The sequence below is a fragment of the Eretmochelys imbricata genome, chromosome 1 (assembly GCF_965152235.1).
Source record: "Eretmochelys imbricata isolate rEreImb1 chromosome 1, rEreImb1.hap1, whole genome shotgun sequence".
Lineage (NCBI taxonomy): Eukaryota > Metazoa > Chordata > Testudines > Cheloniidae > Eretmochelys > Eretmochelys imbricata.
The window spans coordinates 8,221,372-8,234,423 of record NC_135572.1 but is presented as its reverse complement, the minus strand read 5'-3'; the positions used below and the strand labels follow the sequence as shown (position 1 = coordinate 8,234,423).

Sequence of the window (13,052 nt, the reverse complement as noted above, 5' to 3'; positions counted from 1 at the left end):
GTGTTCTCCAATGGGTTTTTGAATGTTATAATTCTTGACGTCTGATTTGTGTCCATTTATTTTTTTACATAAAGAGTCTCCAGTTTGGCCAATGTACATGGCAGAGGGGCATTGCTGGCACATGATGGCATATATCACATTGGTGGATGTGCAGGTGAATGAGCCTCTGATAGTGTGGCTGATGTGATTAGGCCCTGTGATGGTGTCCCCTGAATAGATATGTGGACACAGTTGGCAACGGGCTTTGTTGCAAGGATACGTTCCTGGGTTAGTGTTTTTGTTGTGTGGTGTGTGTTTGCTGGTGAGTATTTGCTTCAACAGACAGCCGCTCAACCTGAAGCAAATACTTAAATCTTAAGCACTCTCTGCCATATCTGTTTGGTCCTCGCCCCATACACAATGGGGTTCAGCATGGGTGGGACCAGGAGGTAGAAGTTGGCCAGCAGGATGTGGATGCGAGGAGACACGTTTTGGCCGAACCGGTGTGTCAGCGATGAGGCGACAATGGGTGTGTAGAAGGCCAGGATGGCGCAGACGTGGGAGATGCAGGTGCTGAAGGTCTTGAGGCGGGCATCAACTGAGGCTAGCCTGAGCACGGCCCGCAGGATCATGATGTAGGACAGGACAATGAACAGCAAATCCATGAGCAGCACCAGAAAGCCAATAGTCAGGCCATAGAGATTGCTGATGGTGATATCCCCACACACCAGTATCACAACTGCCATGTGCTCACAGTAGGAATGTGCGATGATGTTGGTCCTGTAGTACGCGTACCGTTGGACAAGTAGGAGTAGTGGAGAGATGTACAACATGCCCCGGATCATGGCCGCCAGCCCAATCTTGGATACGATCATGTTGGTCAAGACGGTCTTGTGCCTCAGTGGGTTGCAGATGGCGATGTAGCGGTCGAAAGCCATGGCCAGGAAGATCCCAGACTCTATGGTTGAGAAGGAGTGTATGACAAACATCTGGAGGAGGCAGGCTTCCAAGCTGATCTCTCTGTAACTGAACCAGAAGATGGCCAGCAGCTTGGGCATGGTGGAGGTGGAGAGGACTAGGTCGATGACAGCCAGCATGGAGAGGAAGTAGAACATGGGCTCATGCAGGCTCGGCTCCGTCTTGATGATGAAGAGGATGGTGCAGTTCCCCAGGATGGCGGTGACGTACATGAAGCAGAAGGGGATGGAGATCCAGACATGCAGGGTTTCCAGCCCAGGGATGCCGATCAGGAGGAACTTTGCGGGATGGAAGCAGGAGCCATTGAAAGGTAACATGATGCATTTCCTGCGCCAGATGAGACTTCAAGAGATGCTTCTGGCCCTATAATGAGAGGCAGCGGGTGCTAGTTGGCAGAGATTGCATTGCCTCTAACTAGTACTCAGGCGTCTAGTGCTGGGAAGAAACAGATCTACAGCCTGACCACACTGTCCCCACTTAACAAATAATTAACCATTGATGGTGAGGTTCTGTGGCCTGTGCTATGCAGGGGGTCCGAGGAGATGATGCAAACGGGCCCTTCCGGCCTTCAAATCTATGAGGCACTGATTCAATTAGGGCATGATCCAACTCTTACTGAAATCAACGGGGAGTCTTTCCATTGATGTCAGTGGAGCTGGGTCGGTAGCTCTTCGATAGCATTTTTCTCTTGGACATTTCTATGAATACGACCCCTATGTGCAGCAACACTAGACTGGATAAACGTGACCAGCGTTGTCAACCTGCAGGGGTGTGTGTGGTGGGGTTACTGTCTCTGCGAGAACACACACTTTGCATTTCTTGTCATTTCTGTATGTGGCCAGTCATGCCCTAGGTGGCCTTGATGGAGGGGGACATTTAATTTCTCTGTCTGTCTGTCTTAGCTTCCCCTCCCATTCCAGCACTGCTTCCTGCATTCGCCTGGCACAATTAAGCAGAGACAGAATGATCTCTTTTAGGGCATGAATGACAGCAATGCATGTTATTTAGGGACAATACCATCACAACCCCTGGGCAGAGGTGGTGGAATGAGATGCTAAGAAAGAAACAATGAATAAAAAAAGCAGACTTTCTAAGAAAATGTTTTGAGAGAGATATATATAGCCAGTCTCATTTATTGAGAGCGTAAATTACTGAACAAAGCATGATCTATCTATCTATCTATATCTATCTATCTATCTATCTATCCCAGTGGTTCTCAAACTTTTGTACTGGTGACCCCTTTCACACAGCAAGCCTCTGAGTGCGACCCCCCTCTTATAAATTAAAAACACTTTTTTGTATATTTAACACTATTATAAATGCTGGAAGCAAAGTGGGGTTTGGGGTGGAGGCTGACAGCTCGCAACCCCCCATGTAATAACCTCACGACCCCCTGAGGGGTCCCGACCCCTGGTTTGAGAACCCCTGATCTATCCCCATACACCCCATCTATCTATCTATCGATCTATCTAATCACCAGACCCACCCACTGTATCCATCTATCTATCTACAGACAGTATATGTTATGTATAGACGTAGACACAAATACACACTGTGGCCTATCAAAATAAGTTCACTTTTGGAACACATTTCAGATACGATTAAATAAACTTGTTCTTTTCTGACCAGCTCTCTCTCTGTTAATAAGGTGAGTTTTAATTTTTATTCCATGCTCATTCATCTGCTGGTTAAAGCAAGGTGGTGCAAGGGGAGCTAAGGTCCCCCATCTTTGTTAATAACACAGGGGAGGGCCGCCTCTGCTCCCTCGCCTGAGTAAGCAGCACTCCCCTGCCTCCTCCCCTGCACTATTTCAATCCACTGTAGCTGCCCCACAGTGCTGGGGGCAGGAAAACCAGAAAGCAAGGATGAAGTTCCAGGGATGACTTTCTAGCCATGCGAGCTGACTGATCACCGATGGGACAGTCTGCTATGTGCTATATGTTACACAGGCTATAACACATGGCACCAACTTGGATCAACAGTGCACATGCCACACCGCTCTTTAAATATACTCAAAGGCTCAGAAATGATGGTCCAGTGGTTAGGGCCCTAGGCTGGGACACAAGAGAGCGTGTTGAATTGCCAGCTCTGCTACAGGCTCCCTGTGTGACCATGGGCAGGTGATTTAGTCACTGGTCTCCTTGTGCCTCAGTTTCCCCGTGTGTACAATGGAGATAACAGTCCTGCCTGGCTCCACGGGGGTGAGTGAGGATCCATCCATCAAAGACCGCGAGGCTCTCAGCTACTGTGGCGCAGGGGCCATATAAGTACTGGAGATGGAGAGAGATATTTTCTATTTAATACCTTGCCCCTCCTGGGCTCAGCTGAACCAGCTTATGGTGAACGTTCTTCATCTACCTGTGCCACGAGAAGCATGTTGCTACAGCATGAAGCCAGCTCACTTCTTAGACATGATGGCAGCATCTGGGATCTGGAGATCTGGAGCCTGCTCACTCACCAGGTCAGCATCGTTTGGCAATAGCTGCAAGGCTTGATGGTAACTTCCCAGGGATGCCAGGGTCAGAGCATGCGAGTATTTATAGCTCCTCCAATGCATGGCCCACTGGGGAACGTCAGCCAACAGGGAGAATCTGCAGCTCTGGCCCCTTTCACAAAGCAACATGCTTCCAAGTTTAGAAACTCCGCCACTGAATATTAACTCTCCATAGGTCTTGACATCCTCCGGACTGTACTCTGTGTGCAAACACAGAACAGGCAGGCTTCCCACCTGGTGTAAATTGGGGGAACTCCACTGAACTCCACTGGAGCTATATCTGTTTAAACCAGCTGAGGATCTGGCCACCTAGCTAGCTAGGTGTATATGGAGAGAGAAAGAGAGAGAGATGAGTGTGTATGGAGATAGATAGATAGATGGGGGGGTGTATGGGGATAGATTAGATAGATAGATAGATGGGGGTGTATAAGGATAGATAGATTAGATATATAGGGGGTGTCTGAGGATAGATAGATGGGGGTGTATGAGCATAGATATATTAGATAAATGGGGCTGAGGATAGATAGATTAGATACATAGGGGGTGTATGAGGATAGATAGATTAGATAAATAGATAAGGGGTGAGGATAGATAGATTAGATAGATAGGAGGGTGTATGAGGATAGACAGATAGATGGGCGTGTATGAGGATAGATAGATAGATAGATAGAGGGGGCGTATGGGGGTAATTAGATAGATGGGAGTGTATGTGGATAGATAGAGGGGGTGTATGAGGATAGATAGATTAGATAGATAGGGGATGACGATGGATAGATTAGATAGGAGGGTGTATGAGGATAGACAGATAGATGGGCGTGTATGAGGATAGATAGATAGATAGATAGAGGGGGCGTATGGGGGTAATTAGATAGATGGGAGTGTATGTGGATAGATAGAGGGGGTGTATGAGGATAGATAGATTAGATAGATAGGGGATGACGATGGATAGATTAGATAGGAGGGTGTATGAGGATAGACAGATAGATAGATGTGGGGGGTGTATGAGGATAGATAGATAGAGGGGGCATATGGCGGTAGATGGATAAATAGGGGGTGTATGGGGATAGCTAGCTAGCTAGATAGGGGGTGTACGTGAATAGATAGGTAGGTTAGATAGGAGGGTGTATGAGGATAGACAGATAGATAGATGGGGGTGTGTGTGAGGATAGATAGAGGGTGCGTATGGTGGTAGATGGATAAATAGGGGGTGTATGAGGATAGCTAGCTAGATAGGGGGTGTACGTGAATAGACAGATAGATTAGATGGGGGGTGTATGAGGATAGATTAGATAGATTACATGGATCCACATTTTACAGCAAATACTTGTTTAACTTCAATACTTTTTAAACTAACTTTACGGCCAGCAGATTTTAACTCCTCAAACTGATAGTAAATCTGCATTTACTCTTGGAAAGCTGTTAACTGATACTGGTTCTTAAAGCAAGTTGTGATGGTTCTTTCCCCTTGTACAGTAGATCCCCTATTTGACAGATTAATTGTGGATTGATCAGTTCACAAAATCACAAAAGTTCATAGCACTGAACAGTTCAAAATTGCAGTAGGTCCAGTGCATAAGCTGCAGCATGATGCACTGCATCGCTTTCTTCTCGTTCTTCAAAACCACTGCGAAATGATTTCCAAAGCTCTGACGGCATTGAGGGGTGAAGAGTTATCAATTTGTTCTTCATCAAAATCACCTTCTTTATGTGATTGTTTTTCTTTTCCATCATGAACCATGGTTCATGTAATTGGTCATTCATAAGACAGGTGTTCATAAAATCCAACTTCAACTGTAACTGTCCTGCATAGGAAACAACCTTCATTTAAACAACAAGGAGTCCGGTGGCACCTTAAAGACTAACAGATTTATCTGAGCATATTATTTTTTACCCACGGAAGCTTAGGCCCAAATAAATCTGTTAGTCTTTAAGGTGCCACCGGACTCCTTGTTGTTTTTGTGGATACAGACTAACATGGCTACCCCCTGATGCTCAACCTTCATTTAGGATTTCTCAATGGCTTCCTTAATGACAGCATCACACATCTTCCTTGGAATAACATTGCATTGCACACTAGTATCCCATTCGAAAAATAGACCCCTGCTGTTACTATTTAGAGGTATTTATCAAAGTAAAGCATTATGTTTTGCAATCACTGTCACTACCAAGCGATCTGAGGCCCTTACTTCCAGTCCTCCAACCATGTAGACTCTTGTGCTTTTAGCTGTGTGGCCCACCTTTGAAGAATATATTTCCTGTTGCATTAGTGGCATAGTTGACTGAATTCTGGCCAGGATGGACCTACACACAGTGCATAGGAATGGTTGCTCATCAAAATAATTATTCTTATTTTGGTTGGTATTTTGCTGTCTTTGTTCCTGGTTTTCTCTTTGTGAAATGCTACATACACTTGTTGATCATTCTGTACTGAGTCACTCTTCATGTTGCTAACTTCGCTGACTCTTATAGCACTGCAATACTTTGGTCTAATTTCGGTTGTTGGGTTTAGCGTACCGGTGATGGTGGTGCTTGTGGCCTGTGATAGACAGGCGGTCCGACTAGATGATTCAGGGGTCCCTTCTGGTCTTAATCTCTATGACTCCATGGCCTCAGTGGGCTTTGGATCAGGTCCCACAGTTATAAGCAAATGCCATTTGGCATTAGGTCGGCTTCCCAAACATTTCAGAGACTAATTGTACAGATCATAGAATCATAGAATATCAGGGTTGGAAGGGACCTCAGGAGATCATCTAGTCCAACCCCCTGCTCAAAGCAGGACCAATCCCCAACTAAATCATTGAGAGCCTGTTCCTAAACTCATAAACTACATTGAGTTCTTTCCATTGACTTCAAAGGATCCATGTGCTCTGGAAGTTATAATGAGGGTGACAAAGCACCTCCTTCATCTTGCCTGACTTAGTGCTTCCCCTCTGGTGATGGCGAGCCTGGGGTAATTGGCCCCACCTCAGAGCAGGGTTCGCCTTCCCCCTTCTGTGCGTCCTGGGTCATACTTTCAGGGTAGGCTTGAGGGTCGGCTTAAGGGATGATCCTCCACCAAACAGAAAGGAAACGTTCTCAAACAAAAACCCAGGGGGGTATCTTTTGCTGCCCCCTTCACTGGTGCAGGGTGTCATGGTTGGTTGCCCTGGGGTGTCATTCCTTCCCCTAGCAGACACTCAGGTTTGGCTGTTCACCTATGGGAAGGAGCAAAGCCTCTCACCCTGGAGAAGCTTATTTCACTACTAGCCTGGCAGCAGTTTCTCTCTCTTTCCTCTCTTTCTGCCTAGAGGAGGGGTTTTTAAAGGTCTCAGGCAGCTCTTAATTGGGATCAGGTGTTGCTAATTGACCTGAGGTAACCCCTTCTCAGCCTGTAGGGAAAAGGGCCTTTAACATTCTAGGGCAAACATATTGGCCTTCCAAGACCTTCTTGCAGCCGTCCGGCGCGACTTTGTCACATACCCTGCCCACCCCCGCTCAGCACCATGGGGTTGGGCTACTTGGGTCAAAAAACAGTGCACCCTTGATAGGCCATCCACTGTGCCATGCCTGGTCCCCGACCTGGGCTGCATGCTGAAGTGGAAGGGTTGTAACGGCAGGAACCATCTCGTTACCCTTGCGTTTCATTCTTTGTTTTGTTGCATCCATTTCGGGGCGGCATGGTCAGTGACGAGGATAAACCTCCGTCTGAGTAGGTAGTATCGGAGGATTTCCATGGCCCACTTTACTGCAAGGCATTCCTTCTCTACCACTGCATACTTTTGTTCTCTGGGCAGGCGTTTCTGACTAAGGAATAGGATTGTGGTGTTCTTCCTCTCCCACCACTTGAGAAAGCACTGCTCCGAACCCGACCTCGAAGGCATCAGTTTGCCTCAAAGTCTGGGGCTACTAGCACTGGGTTACTGCTGAGGTCAGTCCTCAGGTCTGTAAAAGCCTCTTCAGCTGTGCTGGACCATTTCACTATGTCTGGGCCCCAGGCTTTTATCAGATCCGTCAATGGGTATGCTCTGGTAGCCAAGTGGGGAATGAATCGCCTATAGTACCCAACTATTCCCAGGATTTCTCTGACCTATTTCTTCCGGATCAGCTGGGGCCTACTTTGTATCGCCTCCAACTTGTTCAGCTGGGGCTTCACTTCACCCCTCCCCACAATATACTCAAGGTATTTGGCTTCTACTAGCCCTACTGCACGTTTGGAGGGATTTGCAGTGAGATCCACCTTCCTCAGGGTTTCCAATATTGCTTCCACCTTTTCTAGGTGTATCTCCCAGTCTGGGCTATGTATGACAACATCGTCAAGGTAAGCGGCCACATACTAGTTATGTGGACACAACAGGTTATCCCTGAGCCACTGGGAGGTTGCAGGGGCCCATGTAATCCAAAAGGGAGGACCGTGTACTGGTACAATCCCTCTGGTGTCGAAAAGGCAGTCTTCTCTTTGGCTTCCTTGGCCAGAGGGATTTTCCAATAACCTTTGGTCAGGTCAAGGGTGGACAAAAATTGTGCTTTTCCCAATCAGTTGTTTAGCTCATCTATCCAAGGTATGGGGTAAGAATCAAACTGGGACACCTCATTTAATTTTCGGAAGTCATTGCAGAATTGCCTGCTGTCATCTGACTTAGGCACCAGGACAATTAGACTGGACCATTGGCTATGGGACTCCTCAATGACTCCCAGCTCCAGCATACTCCCAGCTTTGGTCCTGATCTCGTCCCTTTTTGCTTCTGGGATCAGGTATGGCTTAACATGCACATTTACTCCAGGATCTGTGATGATGTGGTAATGAACCTCTGTGGTCCTGCCTGGCTTTTCCGAGAACATGTTGTGGTTCCATTCAATCATATTGATAACTTCTCATTGTTCAGGGGCCAATTCAAGGGATATCCCCACCTGTCCCTGATGTTTGCTTTCTTGGGGTGGCATCTCTAGGGTGACCAGATGAGCTTCCCTGTCTTGCCATAGGTTTACATGGTAGATCTGTTCCGGCTTCCAGCGATCAGGCTGTCAAACCTTATAGTTGATCTCTCCAATGGCTTCTGTTACTTCACATGGCCCCTGCCATCTGGCCAGGAGCTTGCTCTCAGCAGTGGGCACCAGCACCATTACCCGATCTCCCACCTGGAATTTCCGGGCCATCACTTGGCGATTGTAATAGGTCTGGTAGGCCTCTTGTGCCTTCTCCATGTGTTCCTGCACTATGGGGGTGACTTGGGCTATCCTGTCTTTCTTCTGCATCATATGTTCAATGATGCTTATTTCCTGGTTCGGCTGCTCTTCCCAGCCCTCCTTAGCGATGTCCAGTATGCCACAGGGGTGACAACCATAGAACAGCTCGAAAAGGGAAAACCAGGTTGAAGTCTGGGGAACCTCCCTTATAGCAAACATCAGGTATGGTAGTAAGGTGTCCCAATTCTTCCCGTCTTGGCTCACAACTTTCTGTATCATGTTCTTCAGTGTCTTATTAAAGTGTTTAACGAGGCCATCAGTCTGTGGATGGTAGATTGTTATTCTTAGGGCCCTTATGTGGAGCATTGCCCACAGGTCCTTCATCAACTTTGACATGAAGGGGGTTTCTTGATCCATTAAGATCTCTTTGGGTATCTCCACCCTAGAAAAAATTTGGATTAATTCCTTAGCTATCGTCTTGGATGTTGTGTTTCATAGGGGTGCGGCTTCTGGGTACCAGGTGGCATAGACCAGAACAACGAGCACACTCTGATGGCCCCAGGTTGACTGCTCCAGTGGGCCTATCAGGTCCATGGCTATCCTCTCGAATGGGACTTTGATAATTGGGAGAGGTACTAAAGGGGCCCTCAAGTGAGGTCAGGGGCCATGGAATTGGCATTCTGGGCAGAAGGCGTAATATCGTCGGACCTCCGTATAAACTTCTGGCCAAAAGAACCTCCGTAGGATTCGATTGAGGGTTTTATGTATCCCTAGGTGTCCTCCAAACACATGACTATGAGATAGGTCTAACACTGCCCTCTGGTGCCTTCGAGGTACCAACAGCTGCTCCACCTCTTGCTCTTGTAGTCGGACTACCCTACATAGCAGATCCCTTTTTATTATGAAATATGGCTCTGGGCCTTTGGTTTTCCCCTCCACCAGGACCCCATTCACTTAACTACCTCTTTTTTAATGTTATTGTACAGCGGATCATTGGCCTGATCCTGCCCCAAAGTCTCAAGTGAGGGTCCAATAAACCCATGTCATAAATATAAAGGGAAGGGTAAACCCCTTTAAAATCCCTCCTGGTCAGAGGAAAAATCCTCTCACCTGTAAAGGGTTAAGAAGCTAAAGGTAACCTCGCTGGCACCTGACCAAAATGACCGATGAGGAGACAAGATACTTTCAAAAGCTGGGAGGAGGGAGAGAAACAAAGGGTCTCTCTGTCTATATGCTGCTTTTGTCGGTGATAGAACAGGAATGGAGTCTTAGAACTTTTAGTAAGTAATCTAGCTAGGTATGCGTTAGATTATGATTTCTTTAAATGGCTGAGAAAAGAATTGTGCTGAATAGAATAACTATTTCTGTCTGTGTATCTTTTTTGTAACTTAAGGTTTTGCCTAGAGGGATTCTCTATGTTTTGAATCTAATTACCCTGTAAGGTATCTCCCATCCTGATTTTACAGAGGGGATTTCTTTACTTCTATTTACTCCTATTTCTATTAAAAGTCTTCTTGTAAGAAAACTGAATGCTTTTTCATTGTTCTCAGATCCAAGGGTTTGGGTCTGTGGTCACCTATGCAAATTGGTGAGGCTTTTTACCAAACTTTGTCCAGGAAATGAGGTGCAAGGTTTTGGGAAGTATTTTGGGGGGAAAGACGTTTCCAAACAGCTCTTCCCCAGTAACCAGTATTTGTTTGGTGGTGGTAGCGGCCAATCCAAGGACAAAGGGTGGAATATTTTGTACCTTGGGGAAGTTTTTGACCTAAGCTGGTAAAGATAAGCTTAGGAGGTTTTCATGCAGGTCCCCACATCTGTACCTTAGCGTTCAGAGTGGGGGAGGAACCTTGACAGCCCACATTCAAGGGGACCTACTTCTGGTTCCCTCTCAGGGTTGGTCTCCATGGGACTGGGTACAGCTTCCAGCTCATCGACCCTCTGTGTCACCCTCCCCCCACCAGCTGGGTATGATTTCTTCCCTACAAGCGCAGCCTTTTGGTTCTGGGCCAGGATCCTGGTTCCCAACCTCTTATCTGTCCTCCTTTCTTGCCTATTCTTCCAGAGCTTCCCAGGTGTAGAGAACAAGTCCTGGGCTAATTCACAGAAGACCTGGAGAGGGCTAGTTACTGGGGTCATTGTATCAGTCACGAGGTTACTATCCTCCACTGACTCGTCTATGGGGTGTATGCCTCTAAACAGTGGGAAATCTTGTCCTATAAGGCCCAGATATGAGAGTTTCGGGACCACCCCCGCCATCACGCTTGTGGTATTCCCCTAGAGCTCAATTGGTACAGGGATGGTTGAATAATAATTGACAGCACTATGTACACAGGTTATTCCAGTGTGCTTGGCGTGAGACAGCTGGTTCTGCCCCCCTCGTTTCCCTGAAACCAGTGTGACAGCACTTCCAGAGTCCACTAAGGCCAGGGTCTGTATGCCATTCGTCCTAATTGGCCACATGTCTTTACGGAGGACCATTGCGACTCCCACAAGGTTTATCAAGCTGCAAAGATCTTCATGATCCCCCAGATTGCACTGCATGGGCTCCTCCACATTAGGGTACTGGGAGGCTATATATCTTAATTCCCCACAAGCATAATGCCTATATGCTGCTCGGGGCATCCCCCTATTCTTTGGGCTAGTGGGCATAATCCCATGACCCTCTCTGCCCAGGTCCCCAAGTCCCTTCGCGGTCTCAGGCTGCTCTTCAGACTCCTTCCTCCCCAACATAGTTTTGCCCGGTGCTTTGGAAACCCAGGCCCTCAGGGCAGGGACTGGCCTCTTGCCCCGATGCATCTCTTTCCTGGTAGTCTGAGAAAGTTCCTTGGCGTTAAGTGTCTCTCTACAAGGGCAACTATCTCATCATAGGAGGAGGGGTCATTTTGGCTGACCCATCCTTGTAGATCTCGTGGTAATCATAGAATCATAGAATATCAGGATTGGAAGGGACCTCAGGAGGTCATCTAGTCCAACCCCCTGCTCAGAGCAGGACCAATCCCCAACTAAATCATCCCAGCAATGGCTTTGTCAAGCCTAACCTTAAAAACTTCACAGGAAGGAGATTCCACCACCTCCCTAGGTAACGCATTCCAGTGCTTCACCACCCTCATAGTGAAAAAGTTTTTCCTAACATCCAACCTAAACCTCCACCACTGCAACTTGAGACCATTACTCCTCGTTCTGTCATCTGCTACCACTGAGAACAGTCGAGATCCATCCTCTTTGGAACCCCCTTTCAGGTAGTTGAAAGCAGCTATCAAATCCCCCCTCATTCTTCTCTTCTGCAGACTAAACAATCCCAGTTCCCTCAGCCTTTCCTCATAAGTCATGTGTTCCAGTCCCCTAATCATTTTTGTTGCCCTCCACTGGATGCTTTCCAATTTTTTCACATCCTTCTTGTAGTGTGGGGCCCAAAACTGGACACAGTACTCCAGATGAGGCCTCACCAATGTCGAATGGAGGGGAACAATCACGTCCCTCGATCTGCTGGCAATGCCCCTACATATACATCCCAAAATGCCATTGGCCTTCTTGGCAACAAGGGCACACTGTTGACTCATATCCAGCTTCTCGTCCACTGTCACCCCTAGGTCCTTTTCTGCAGAACTGCTGCCTAGCCATTCGGTCCATAGCCTGTAGCAGTGCATGGGGTTCTTCCGTCCTAAGTGCAGGACTCTGCACTTGTCCTTGTTGAACCTCATCAGATTTCTTTTGGCCCAATCCTCTAATTTGTCTAGGGCCCTCTGTATCCTATCCCTATCCTCCAGCGTATCTAACTCTCCTCTCAGTTTAGTGTCATCTGCAAACTTGCTGAGGGTGCAATCCATGCCATCCTCCAGATCATTAATGAAGATATTGAACAAAAACGGACCCAGGACCGACCCTTGGGGCACTCCACTTGATACCGGCTGCCAGCTAGACATGGAGCCATTGATCACTGCTCGTTGAGCCCGACAATCTAGCCAGCTTTCTATCCACCTTATAGTCCATTCATCCAGCCCATATGTCTTTAACTTGCTGGCAAGAATACTGTGGAATACAGTGTCAAAAGCTTTGCTAAAGTCAAGGAATAACCCGTCCACCACTTTCCCCTCATCCACAGAGCCAGTTATCTCATCATAGAAGGCAATTAGATTAGTCAGGCATGACTTGCCCTTGGTGAATCCATGCTGACTGTTCCTGATCATTTTCCTCTCCTCTTAGTGCTTCAGAATTGATTCCTTGAGGACCTGCTCCATGATTTTTCCAGGGACTGAGGTGAGGCTGACTGGCCTGTAGTTCTCAGGATCCTCCTTCTTCCCTTCTTTAAAGATGGACACTACATTAGCCTCTCATGAACCTATCCAACACTACAAATTGCATAATTTTCTCCGCTCTGAGGATCTCAGGGAACAGCCACAATCGTGTTAGATGGATCATGTCGAACAGCTGGGACCTC

The 13,052-nt window shown here is 47.3% G+C and overlaps 1 protein-coding gene across 1 annotated transcript; it reads right to left on the bottom strand.

The window, feature by feature from the left end:
- Positions 1-347: 347 nt before the first annotated feature.
- Positions 348-1,274, bottom strand: LOC144279653 (olfactory receptor 52M1-like). The gene has a single exon (XM_077841240.1). The coding sequence runs from the start codon at positions 1,272-1,274 to the stop codon at positions 348-350; it is 927 nt and encodes a 308-aa protein (XP_077697366.1).
- Positions 1,275-13,052: the final 11,778 nt, after the last annotated feature.

Coding starts and splice junctions, on each gene's coding strand:
- LOC144279653 (XM_077841240.1), bottom strand. CDS start 1,274: ATGTTACCTTTCAATGGCTCCTGCTTCCATCCCGCAAAGTTCCTCCTG.